The sequence below is a fragment of the Lolium perenne genome, chromosome 3 (assembly GCF_019359855.2).
Source record: "Lolium perenne isolate Kyuss_39 chromosome 3, Kyuss_2.0, whole genome shotgun sequence".
Lineage (NCBI taxonomy): Eukaryota > Viridiplantae > Streptophyta > Magnoliopsida > Poales > Poaceae > Lolium > Lolium perenne.
In genome coordinates, this window is record NC_067246.2 from 313,451,460 (window position 1) to 313,464,593 (window position 13,134).

Below are 13,134 nucleotides of genomic sequence, written 5' to 3' on the forward strand. Positions count from 1 at the left end.
GAATGACAAGTTGCAACCATAATTTGGCAGCACTGATGTAGGTCAAGGGAAAAAGGCCAGTACAGGTGTCGTCCTAATGTTCAGAACTAAAATCCGGTCATCTGAATTCTGATGCCAGGAAAAAAAAGACATACAGTATATTAAAAGTTTCCATGCGTTGAGAAAAGAATTCTGGCCCAGGGGTCCATTAGCGTGCAGGCTGCTGAAGGAGTTAGGAGAACCAGAAATTAGGGCTGCCACAGCTGACGGCCCAGTAACTCCCCAACCGATGGGCTCCTGGGCCGGCCCATGCACCACCTACGCGTGCGAGCTCCGGCCGCCACGCCGTGTTCGCCGACCTCTCCCTCTCCCGCCGCCGCCTGGACACCGCCTCGTCCGCCGCTCCGCCTCCACGCCTCAGCACGAATCCCCTCGGCCCCATGTTGTCTCTCCGCAGGCGGGCCGCCGCCGTGCAGCCCTCCTCGTCCCGCCACCTGCAGCGCCGTCTATCCGTGTCTCCTTCCGCCGGACCGCGCCACCACGAATCATTCTTCTATCCCAGCCGCCACCGTCGCCTGCCTCTCTTCCGAGCTGGCGCCAGGGCTCGGATGATGTCTTCTTGTCTCGGTAAGGGTCCTTGCCTTGCCTCGAGTATTTTTCACTGCGTGCTAGACTGGTAATCGAATCCATCAACCTGTTGCGTGGTTCATTCTGTTCTGGTTGACCCTTATGCTAGCACTAGTGCAAACCTGTTATAGCTCAACAGAAAAAGTTAGCCAAACCCATGCGTCCAAAAATTAGGTCAAGTTCTTGCCAGTGAGCCGGCAGCCCGTACACAGGCTCGATACTCTACGTTTGCTTAAATTGATCATGCAGTTCTCAATTTTGAAATTTTGAAACAATTGGTTGCTGGGAGGCAGGTAATTCGTGTCAGTGTGTAACAAATGTTTCGGTGGCTGCAGAGCATCATGCTTTTATCACGAGGACTGGTTTGTCTGCGAAACCCAATGTTGTGAACACTCTTCGTAAAGCTGATTGGCAGCGAGCATCCATTATGCTATCGAATCTTCAGCAAACCAAGGAAGCATTACTTCGCAAGATTTGTTTCTATATATTGGAGCACTGTGCAGAAGCACCTGGTCCTTTGGTAAAATCTACTGCTGGATGCATATTTTACCGAAAACATGGAGTTTGCTAGTCATTTTGGGCAGTTCTATTTTTTGGGGATCTTTTTCCATATGTATAGTTTGCTATGGAGATGTTGGAGATCGTTGAGAAGAAGGCCATAGATATTGGTAAAGGCAATTACAGATCTGTCACTCGAGCACTCACTGAAGGAGGGTATTGCAATGAGGTACGCCATACTTCTCATGTCCCGAGTGCAAGTTTTTGTATTTTTAACTTGGTCTGCTGTTCAATCATAGAAAGACACATGTGAAACTGCTTTAAGCAGAGATTTTGGAGCAGTAACAATGCAGTGTACACTTGCACCGTCCAATTCACTGTGTCGTCTGTGTAAACTATCCTACTATTCATGTCCAACTTACCGTTTCTTAACGATACTAGCTAGTAGGCAGTCAAAATTTCAATACCACTGTGTCTTCTTTGTATAAAACGAAGCTTCAACACTAGGCAAGGCCTGTTTTCCAGGTACTCGATAATACTATTTCATCCTTGGCCAAACTGATGAATCAGTTATTTTCTTTCGTGTGCCAGTGTCTCTAAGTTCTTGCATGGTTATGTCCACAAATATTTTCATGCTCACTCATGACATGCAGCCATTGTTTCACTTGTAGACCTTGACTTTGGCCATAATTTGGTTTCTGTACCTAAACTTCAAATTACCATCTGGAAGTAATCCTGATCGCTCACCATCGGCAACCATTGTTTTTATATGACCTGGCAGTGGTCTTCCCTTAGGCAACAGTTTTTTTTTTTACCTTCTGGTTTGCTGGTGACTATCTGTTCTTTGTTTTCATAATTAACAGTTGATTACGTTAATTTGTAATTTGTATTCCCTTCTAGTCTATAACTGAAACTATCACTTAGATTCTGATGTTTTTATCGGTAACTGTTGCATGTTGATCTTAGTTTCTTTTACTTCTGGTCACATGTTTTTTCCTTTTCTGTAACTCATGTTTAGGGTGTCTCTTAGACATTGTTTTTCCGTTTCATGTTATGTTAAATTTCACATGTTTCTGGGTATAAATCAGCTCGTGCCACATATATGTTACATGCTATGCTGATTGAAATATGCTAAAATGTTCATCTGAACATAGTTTTAGATCGAATATTGCGCGAGCTTGCTTTTGATTTATGTATCTTTCCAGGTTGCAGTTTTGCAGAGAAATTTGTCTGCTAGGTATTATAGTCCAAGCATTATTACTATGAGGAAATTTCGTGAAGGCTTTCTCTACATTAGGTGACCTTGAATCTGCAGTGTATGGTCATATCTTGCAGCGTATGGTAGTCCTTGCTGGAGAAGGCACTGACCATCCGAGGGTGTCTTCTAAAAGGAGATGCCAATCAAAAAGATTAGACATTTCTGTACCTGCTTTCAATGGAGTGGAAGATCTCAAACTTGTATCAGACTATGATCTGCCATCGTCATTTCAAGGAAAGATGGGAACCGAAGAATATTTGGTTGATGCTAAGCCGGAACCGTTCCAGGTGGAAACTCAATCATCAAAACATAAGCAAGTCATTTATTTCTGCTGGTCTGTTCTGCATTCCAATTCCATAAGCCCAGTAGTATACTTGTAAACTCCTTTTTAATTATATTTATGAAACTTGTTTAATTTCAGTCTTATTCCAGGTGACAATCTTGCTGACAATTCTGGACTAGGCAGTGGGAGGGTGACAAAGACATTCAGTTTTGCACCAGTTGCAGTAAAGAACATCTTGCGATGGACTTTCAATGATATCTACATATGTGCTTGCAACTTGACAACTGCCAGTTGTCTGAGCAATTATTTCTAGAGGTAACACATATGTATGGTTTTGTTAGCTTAAGGTATATTTTGATTTGCCGTCTTTCTGCTAACTTATGCCTTCACCTAAGCACTTCCGTTAGTATGTTATATTTTAGGAAACTTTGCCAGCAGCCACAGTTATTTTCCAGCGTTTGCCAAAACACACCACCCTATTGTGCCTTTGCCAGGTATCATTGAAATGTTGTGTACTCCTTATAACCCAAAACAGAATGTTTCACTTTTCTCCGTGAAATTACCAGTTCTGTCTTCGAATCGTTTTCTTCTCCAGCAAACTCTAGAGACGAAGGGGAGGGTGCCGTGGTATCAAAGACAGATAAGCTGTAGAGGGTACCTCACGGTGGAGAGAGAGGGGGGGGGGGGGGGGGGGTGTTACCCGGCGATCCACTGCGGTTACAGCGAGGTTGATTCTCTGCCCTAAAGGGGCTGTCCCTGGACCGACTTATAAAGGTGCTGGGTGCTGGTCCTAGGGTTACAGTAAAGTCCTAACCGACCAAAGGCAGAGTCCTACACCGATACATGATTCGGGTGTACGGTCCAAGTCTGTGGGCTTCATCTGGATTCGGCTTGGGCTTGGCGAAGCCAGTTAGGCCTTTGTCTTGGACCCGGGCGGATGTGCTTTACAGTGGGTTCGCCAGCTTCACTCTTCGTGGCCATCCTGGTTCATTAATATTTGGCCTTGTTATGACTATAACCCTAAAATATATCCACAACAGAGGAACCCCCGCATCAACGAGAACCCTAGCGGCCGCCGTCCTCCATCTTGCTCGCCGCGGTTGCCGTTCTTCATCTCGCTGGCCGCGGGTGCCGTCCTCCGCTGCGGCCCCAACACCTTCTCTACGTTGTCTCTGTCCTGCGTCGCCGGCCAGGCCCCAACGGCGACCGGCGTGGCAAGGTGCCGCGCCGGCACCACCCAGTGAGGAGCCTGGGCCCTGTAGCCTGCGTTCTCGTCCGCACTCACCATGTCGCGCTGGACCATGTCACCAGCGCCCTCCAGTTACATGAAAGGTATCTTCTATCTTGTTAAATATGGTTGTGCACAGTAATTATTTTCTGAAACCCTGAATATAGTAATACAGTTATGATATACGTAGTTACCTACACTTGCATAAAAGTAAAATGTTGTATTGTCTGATATTATTTACAGATAATATAATTCTGATGTTAATTACTGTTATTACTCGCCTTGAAAGCTACCATGTCAAACTGGACTGTACCTGCTATATTGTGACCGCTAATCGCTATATTTAGTTACTCTCCATAAAACCTACTAGTACTATATTTATATTCTCGTGCTTTCCCGACTGAAGTGATGGAGAGAAGGGGTATTCAACCTTATGATGATACAGTTGTTGCTCTCTCAGTTGGCCATAGCAAAAGTTTAAAGTTGGGTCTGGCTGAGGACTTGTTGTGAGGAATTTCAGAACGAGTATATTCCTTCTTTAATGCTTTGCTTTCTGGTGCTGACATTATGGTAATGCGTTGATTTCTTTTGAGAAAACACAGAGGACCTTTGCGTTTCTTTTCATTGAAGAGATAGAGTTTGTTACAATCCTCCTAATAGGTGGAAATTACAAAACAATGACAGTCGTTGCGCATTTTCCATATCATCCGTGGGGTTAGGAGGGTCGTTGAGGCGAGGCCCTTATGCAGGGGTTTGGGAGTGCATTGCCTGGCCCTGAGTCTTGACCCACCACTCGAAGAGGGACTCCTCCTGGTCTAGGGGTGTGTAGGTTAGCTGCGGCCACGATAGGATTTCATGCCAAATCTGCTTTGAGGCAGAGCATGTGACCACCAGGTGTGACATCATTTCAGGAGCCTGACTACATAAGAGGCAGACTGAATGATGCTGCAGCCCGCAGCGGGCAAGACGATCAGCTGTCCAGCAGCGGTCTTGATCTGAGTGCCAGTGGAAGAATTTCACCTGTGGCGGCGCCCAATTTCTCCAGATTAGCTTCGAAGCCTTGCCTGCGATTGAACCCTGGAACGTCCGCAAGATCTTGTTTTTTTTCAGTTTATTCTGTTTTTTTTTTGCTTAAAAAGAAATAACTGTGGTGGACCTGAGATTCGAGACCACGACGTAATGCTACTTGACCTGATGTTGTTACTGCTGCGTTGCATAAACAGCCGTACTAATATACTTTGTTTGGTGCTAGAATTTTTTGAATTCAATTTTCATTTGAATAAACTCGTATGAAAAATTCCCAAGATTTCCGAGATTTCGCGGTAACCGTATTTTCCGGTGTCCTCTGGTAAAAAAATGTCACCGAGAAAAAAAAACCTTGGTCACAAGTACAGTCGGTGACAAGTTTGGAGCAAGGTGAGCTCTGAACGCACTATCTGGAAGCTGGCAAAAAAACGTGTTCTCATTCCCCATACCAGCCATGAACTCAGTAGGTTTTGGAAGCTTTAACACAGGACACCTCATCACCGAGTGCATCTTGTTGCAAATATAACAATAGTGATCCACCTTCCAATATTTGTTTGCATGTGGTTAGGAGGGTACCTATTGGTGAGAAGCTCTTCATAGGAGGAGACCTCAATGGCCATGTGGGTACATCTAACACAGGTTTTGAAAGGGTGCATGGGGGCTTTGGCTATGGCATAACCAAGAAGGAGAAGATGTCCTGAGCTTCGCTCTAGCCTATGACATGATCGTAGCTAACACCCTCTTTAGGAAGAGAGAATCCCATCTAGTGACGTTCAGTAGTGGCCTACACTCTAGCCAGATTGATTTTGTCCTCTCTAGAAGAGAAGACAGACGCGCCTGCATCGATTGTAAGGTGATACCTGGAGAGAGTGTGGTCCCTCAACATAAGCTGGTGGTTGCTGACTTTTGCTTTAGGATCCGTGTCCAGCGGGGTAAGCGCGCCAAAGTCGCTAGAACAAAGTGGTGGAAGCTCAAGGGTGAGGCATCCCAGGCTTTCAGGGAGAGGGTTATTAAGGAGGGCCCTTGGGAGGAAGGAGGCGATGCAAACATGATGTGGACGAGTATGGCGACCGCTTGCGTAAGGTCATTTGTAGAGGAGTTTGGGGTGACTAAGGGAAGTAGAAGGGAAGCTAAGGATACATGGTGGTGGAACGATGAGGTCCAGAAGGTTATTAGGGAGAAGAAGGACTGTTTCAGATGCCTATATCTGGACAGGAGTGCAACTAACATGGAGAAGTACAAGGTGACGAAGAAGGCTGCAAAGCGGGCGGTGAGTGAAGCAAGGGGTCGGGCGTATGAGGACCTCTACCAACGTTTAAACACGAAGGAAGGCGAAAGGGACATCTATAAGATGGCCAAGTTTAGGGAGAGGAAGACGAGGGATGTCAACGAAGTCAAATGCATCAAGGACGGAGAGGATCAGCTTCTTGTGAAGGATGAGGCGATCAAGCGTAGATGGCGGGAGTACTTTGACAACCTTTACAATGGAGAGGTTGAGAGCTCTACCATTGAGCTAGACGACTCCTTTGATGATACCAGCATGTGCTTTGTGCGACGTATCCAAGAGTCTGAGGTTAAGGAGGCGTTAAGGAGGATGAAAGGAGGCAAGGCGATGGGTCCTGATGGTATCCCCATCGAGGCGTGGAGAGGACTTGGAGACGTAGCGATAGTATGGCTAACTAAGCTTTTCAACCTTATATTTCGGTCAAACAAGATGCCCGAAGAATGGAGGCGAAGTATTTTAGTACCAATCTTCAAGAACAAGGGGGATGTTCAAAGTTGTACTAGTTACCGTGGAATCAAGCTGATGAGCCGTACTATGAAGCTATGGGAGAGAGTCATTGAGCACCGCTTAAGAAGGTTGACAAGCGTGACCAAAAACCAATTTGGTTTCATGCCTGGGAGGTCTACCATGGAAGCCATCTTCTTGGTTCGACAGCTGATGGAGAGATATAGGGAGCAAAAGAAGGACCTTCATATGGTGTTCATTGATTTGGAGAAGGCCTATGATAAGATACCTCGTAATGTCATGTGGTGGGCCTTGGAGAAACACAAAGTCCCAATAAAGTACATTTCCCTCATCAAGGATATGTATGATAATGTTGTGACAAGTGTTCGAACAAGTGATGGCGACACTGATGACTTTCCAATTAGAATAGGGCTACACCAAGGGTCAGCTTTGAGCTCTTATCTTTTTGATTTGGTGATGGATGAGGTCACAAGGGATATACAAGGAGATATCCCATGGTGTATGCTCTTTGCGGATGATGTGGTGCTAGTCGGTGATAGCCGAACGGGGGTTAATAGAAAGTTAGAGTTGTGGAGGCGAACTCTAGAATCGAAAGGTTTTAGGCTTAGTAGAACTAAAACTGAATACATGAGGTGCAGTTTCAGTTCTACTAGGCACGAGGAGGGAGAGGTTAGCCTTGGTGGGCAGGTGGTACCGGAGAGAGCCACTTTTCGATATTTGGGGTCCATGTTGCAGAAGGATGGCGATATCGATGAAGATGTGGGCCACCGAATCAAGGCTGGTTGGATGAAGTGGCGCCAAGCTTCTGGCGTACTCTGTGACAAGAGAGTGCCACAAAAGCTAAAAGGCAGGTTTTATAGGACATCTATCCGACCTGCGATGTTGTATGGCGCGGAGTGTTGGCCAACGAAGAGACGACATATCCAACAGTTAAGTGTAGCAGAGATGCGCATGTTGAGATGGATATGTGGCCACACAAGAAAGGATCGGGTACGGAATGACTATATACGGGAGAGAGTTGGGGTAGCGCCGATTGAAGAGAAGCTGGTCCAACATCGTCTCAGATGGTTTGGACATATCCAACGGAGGCCTCCGGAAGCGCTAGTGCATAGCGGACGGCTAAAGCGTGCTGAGAATGTTAAGAGGGGTCGTGGTAGACCAAACTTGACATGGGAGGAGTCCGTTAAGAGAGACCTGAAGGTTTGGAATATCGACAAAGATTTAGCCATGGACAGGGGTGCGTGGAAGTTAGCTATCCACGTTCCGGAACTATGACTTGGCTTCGAGATCTTATGGGTTTCAACTCTAGCCTACCACAACTTGTTTGGGACTGAAAGGCTTGGTTGTTGTTGTTGTCATTGATACTGTCCCGGCAGAAGGCCGCGGCTAAATCACTTTGCCTGCTATTTTTTCATTGGCAACTAATAATGTTCTTGCCAATGTTTTTATGTATCTCTACTGCAAAATAGAGGAGAAAGCATTGATAAATTGTTTATGTTGGTGTGCAATGCTGGATTACAACCAATGCCTTCCGTGTTTCCATTTTAATTCGCTTCCTTATTTAGCTTCCTTTTATTTAGCTGCCTCGTTAATTTGCAGAAGCAAATGCATTCTGTTAACTTGTTCTTGATCCTGCACCAGAAATCGTATCTGAAGATCCAGCAAGCAGCATGCCTCTATTCCCGGTGCTGGCAAGGTCTGAGAATGGCACCGCTGCCAACCAGTTCCACGTGCTCAACTCTAGCAGCGGCGGCTCTGCCAGACAGGCGAACGACGCCCCGAAGTTGGGCCGTTCGGTGCCGGTGCACGCCATGACCACTTACAGCCCTCCGGCCACCGGCTGGGCTTCAGCGATGGCAGTGGCCCTGCGTCCTCCGTTCGGAGCTGTGACGTCACCGATGCAACAGACGCCCCCGGCGCACCTGCTGCAGCAGCTCATGATCTTAGCGGGGTCGTCTTCGCGGGCGCCGTGGATGCAGAGCTACACGCAGGCAGGCCAGCCACCATCGCTATTCTCCCCTCCAGGAGAGCCCGTGGTATGCTCTGCTTCTCCACAGATACCGGCAGCTAGCTCTGGCGCCGTCCATGGCGCCATCTCCGCTGTACAGAGCTATGCCAGCGGCAGCCACTTCAATCCCATGGACATCGGTGCCGGCCGTGCCATCGCAGCCATACAAAGTGACGCCGGCGGAATGCACAGTAGTCCCAGGGGCAACGGCGCCGGTTGTGGCACCAGCGCCATTGAAAAAAGCGACGCCGGCGGTAATCCCAGGGGCACTGTCGCCGGCTGCGGTAGACTGGCGAGCGCGCGGTCACTCGAGATCGCCCCTGTCAGTACCACTGCCATGCCACAGGCCGTGGGTGATGGAGACACCGCTGCGATGCAAGTTCTGGGCCCTGTGTTGGCCATGCCGACCACCGGAGCTGCTGCCAAAAGGAAGGCTGCAGTTCGATCGCCAAACGGCCGCCTACGGAAGCCACGCACGCCCATGGTGAGCAGGGGCACTCCTGCGGGGCCTAAGAAGGTCCCCAACAAGAATGTCGTTGCCATCTCCGGTGAACCGGCAGGCACGCAAACTGGTGCCCAAGGCAATGAACTGCCGAAGGCTGTCTCCCCCGCGGCGCCGCTGACCAAAGGCAGGAAGAGGAAGAGCGTGGCCTCCGGCGCCGCACCCTCACTGGCATCAATGGCGCCGAGCAGCGCAGCCACCCGGTGCAGCCTCGTCACCAGGCGAAACAACAGAAGCAGCAGCACGGCGTCCACAGCGCGAGCAAAGAAGCACACCATCCTGACATGGCTGATGGACAGCGGTGTGCTCAAGGAGAAAGAGAAGATGTTCTACATGACGAGGCCGGAGCTTGCTGCTGCAGGCAACAACAGCAACTGCGGCACCGCAAAAGTCGTCACTGGCACGGTCACCCGGGCCGGCATTCACTGCAGCTGCTGCAACACCGCCATGCCGCTCCCAGCTTTCACCTCCCACATCGGCTTCAGTGACGAGACATCGCAGCCGCTAGCGTGGGAGCAGCTCCTGCTCACGTCCGGCAAGCGGCTGCTGTGGTATGTGCAAGAGGCGTGGAAGAAAGAGAGCATGAGGATATTCCCCGCGGAGGAGAAGGCGGTGCTGGAGCAGGACAGGGACAGTAGCGCGCAGGCGAAGAAGAAGCTGATTCTCAACGCCAGTCGATGCAGGAAATACGATCTCGCCGTTGAGGGGGTCAATGGTGGCGGGGACCAGAGTGACGATGCGTGCGGCGTGTGTGCGGACGGCGGGCAACTGCTGTGCTGTGACAGCTGCCCGTCGACGTTCCACCCGGAGTGCCTCGGCGTGCAGGTGCCTGAAGGCTCCTGGGTCTGCCACTACTGCCGGTGCTTTGTGTGTCTCGCCCGCGATGATTGCCATGACGGCGGCCTGTCCACGTGCCAGCAGTGCGCTCGCAAATGTAAGCAATCTATCCGTGGTGGTCGTGATCTTTGCTCGTACATGTTTCTGAAGAAAAACAAAGCTGATGGAAATTACTGCATTTACAATTCTGCAGATCACCAACAATGCCACCCGTCCCTGTTAGCCGGGCACGAGATCAGCCCCTACTGCAGCAAAACCTGCAACAAGGTGAATGTAACATCTTACAATTATTCAATAACTTTCTTTCACTATGCTGAATTCACTGATACTATTTTTAGAACTCCTGATCATGCTACTGCCACAGTGGCAATGACAGTGTGTGCCTTCTTCTTCTCAATGTCTCTTTGTGTGTTGATTCTAGATGGCTGCGAAGCTGGCTAATATATTGGGAGCTACAAATGCCGCCGGTGGAGAAGGCTTCTCATGGTCCCTACTGAAGATCCACAAGGACTCTACGCCTGGCTCCTCCTCAGATTCTTGCTCCGACATTGCCATACTCGAGCGCAACGGGAAGCTGGCGGTGGCGCTGGGCGTGCTGAACAAGTGCTTCAACCCCATGAAGGACAGGCGGACCGGCATGGACATGCTACACCAAGCTGTGTACAGCCTAGGGTGAGCTGAAATTCTTTCTCTCTGTCAGACAAATCAAGGTTTAGAGCTCTGTTCTGAATTTCAACACTGTTCTTTATGATGTCGTTGGGCAGATCGGAGTTCAAGCGGCTGAGCTACGAAGGATTCTACACCATGGTCCTGGAGAAGGATGCGGAGATCATCTCAGTGGCATTGGTCAGGTACGTATCGGTCAGAAACTCTGTTTTCATGAAGAAAAAAAATCTTCATGCTGTTTTGTTCACTGCATTGGATTATTGGATATGAATGGTGACGATATGGTTGAGATGGGCCTGCTGATGTATGGGTCTCTTTCCGTCAATCGTTGGGCCTGGGTATATTTGTTGCTGTGGCATGAGAGGAGGCATCTTTTCAACCAACTATGTTCTACCATAAAAAAAACCATCTTCTCATTTAAAAAAAAAACTATAAATATGTTTCCCAACTGCGTTTCGTTTCAGTTGTTCAACAACCAAACATATAGAATGGCTAGTAATTATCTTGAGCATAATGTGCTATGTTTTGTAACTTTGGAGGGTGATGGAGTTTAATGTGAGTGGGCAATCGGACAGTGGGATTCAGACTAATCCTAGAGTTTTAAGCTACCAAAGTACAGGCAGCAGATTCAGAGTTACACATGAGAGTACTTATTTGTCTAGTACAGATGAGCACGCTAAGATACGTACATCTCTCAACTAAATTTGCAGGTTTCACGGCAGCAAATTGGCGGAGATGCCGTTCGCGGGCACGCTGCCGCACTACCAGAGGCAGGGGATGATGCGCCGCCTTGTCAACGCCGTCGAGCAGGTGTTTTCAGAGACCGATCTGTACAGCCGGAAAGAGAGAGAAATCATTTTCACTTTGGTGGCTCAGAGATCACCTGCAAAGTTCTGTTCTTATCTCTGAACATTTCTCGTGTTGTTGCCAGGTGCTGTCGATGTTGGAGGTGGAGAACCTGCTGATACCGGCGGTGCCCGAGGTGGTGGACACGTGGAAGCGTTCATTCGGCTTCGCGCCCGTGGAACCGCGGCTGAGGGAGGAGACCAAACAACTCAGCATGGTCATTGTCACCGGCACCACACTCCTCCAGAAACGCATCATCGCCGCTGCTGCGTCACCCTCCTCGAAGCAGCAACCACATGCTGAGGACCAGGGTCAGGCGGCACCAGCGGCGCCGCCGATGAGCGAGGACGAGCTGGCGTTCCTGGAGATGGTCTGGCCGGTCTGCAGCTTCACCGACCTCGTTGCCGGGATTGCCTACTCCCCACGCCCATTCTGCGCAGACCCGCTGGCCGCGGCCGTCAGGGCTCCCGTGGGCAGTGGTTGTAGCCTGGGGAGGAGCTCTGCTGGTGGTGGCGCTGGGGAGCGGCGGTCCTGTGGCAGCCAGGCGGCGGGCAGCTCTGGCGGCGGTTGCAGTAGCAGCGTGTCCAAGATCTACGCTGCGGCCGCGCGCGGCGGCAGCCTCCGGCTCGGCATCAACAAGTGATCGATCGTGCCGTACGTGCGCGACGACGACGAGATTTCAGAAGACTCTGTTGCGACTTTGGTTTTTATTAGAGCCGACTTGCTGTGACTTTGATTCGGTCATTGTGTTCTGTCGGTGACGTGGACCTGCATGCTACACTGCTCTTTGGCGCTGGGTTGCAACAAAAGGACATGACTTGGTTACTCTGAAACTTTGACAATAATCGATGTTTTACATGTACTTCGTATATTAAACGTAGGTAGAGTATATCGAGATCTAATTCAGCTCACAGGAGCATATGAATCTATTGTGTGAAACATTTCAAAATGCCAAAAAAAAAACTGAACTAAAATTTGATGTAGGAGGTGGTGTTTTGGCTCATAGGTGCATATAAATCTATTATGAAAAATGCATAAAAACAAATTGTTAAAAAAATATGAAACAAAATTTCCATGTATATCCAGATATACTATGTTCGCACATAAATTTTCAGGAAAAGGAACATTTTATGTGGCTTGTGTGAAAACTAAAAAGATAAAAAATTGTCCCATGAGTAGTCATGTTGAGGCATGAAAGTTTGTCTTTTTCACCGGACACAAGAAGTGTCCGCTTTTCCAAAAATAAATTGGGTGCGAACATAGAATATGTAATGCGATGGTGTTTTGGCTCATAGGCATATGAACACCACCTGCTACATAGAAGAGGATGTTGTTTTGGCCAATAGGTTCATATTCAGCTTTTATTTACAACATATGCACCTATTTGTTACTTACTACAGTACAACCTTTGATCCATAATAGGGGTCAAAGGTTTTAGCTCAAATTAGCTCGTATTTAAAGTTTTAAACTAAATTTTGACACTAATTATAGATCAGATGGAGTATTTGGGGACGGAGTGAATATATGGCAAGGGAGTGGTTGCTGCCTGGGAGGCGATGGGTCAACATTCAAGGAGGGCGGTGGCATGCGCAGGAGGATAGGACCGGAACCCAAACAACGGCCATG

The 13,134-nt window shown here is 48.6% G+C and overlaps 1 protein-coding gene across 6 annotated transcripts; it reads left to right on the top strand.

The window, feature by feature from the left end:
* Nucleotides 1–316: 316 nt before the first annotated feature.
* Nucleotides 317–12,384, top strand: LOC127345503 (uncharacterized). 6 transcript variants are annotated; one of them, XM_051371984.2, is made up of 11 exons: nucleotides 317–606; nucleotides 942–1,333; nucleotides 2,310–2,696; nucleotides 2,784–2,960; nucleotides 3,686–3,977; nucleotides 8,291–10,093; nucleotides 10,190–10,263; nucleotides 10,418–10,668; nucleotides 10,761–10,847; nucleotides 11,373–11,472; nucleotides 11,594–12,384. In XM_051371984.2, exons 5-11 carry the CDS (start codon nucleotides 3,932–3,934, stop codon nucleotides 12,149–12,151), a joined length of 2,919 nt encoding a protein of 972 aa, XP_051227944.1. In that variant the 5' UTR covers nucleotides 317–606; nucleotides 942–1,333; nucleotides 2,310–2,696; nucleotides 2,784–2,960; nucleotides 3,686–3,931; the 3' UTR covers nucleotides 12,152–12,384. The 6 variants fall into 6 exon arrangements, with proteins under 6 accessions (XP_051227944.1, XP_051227943.1, XP_051227947.1 ...); XM_051371983.2 differs by having other exon boundaries at nucleotides 2,795–2,960; XM_051371987.2 differs by having other exon boundaries at nucleotides 2,310–2,649.
* Nucleotides 12,385–13,134: the final 750 nt, after the last annotated feature.

Bases quoted from the DNA above. Each gene is read 5' to 3' on its own strand.
- LOC127345503 (XM_051371984.2), top strand. From the start codon at position 3,932: ATGTCGCGCTGGACCATGTCACCAGCGCCCTCCAGTTACATGAAAG. The intron at 10,094-10,189 runs GTAAGCAATCTA...ACAATTCTGCAG, and splicing joins CCAGCAGTGCGCTCGCAAAT to ATCACCAACAATGCCACCCG. The intron at 10,848-11,372 runs GTACGTATCGGT...CTAAATTTGCAG, and splicing joins ATCTCAGTGGCATTGGTCAG to GTTTCACGGCAGCAAATTGG.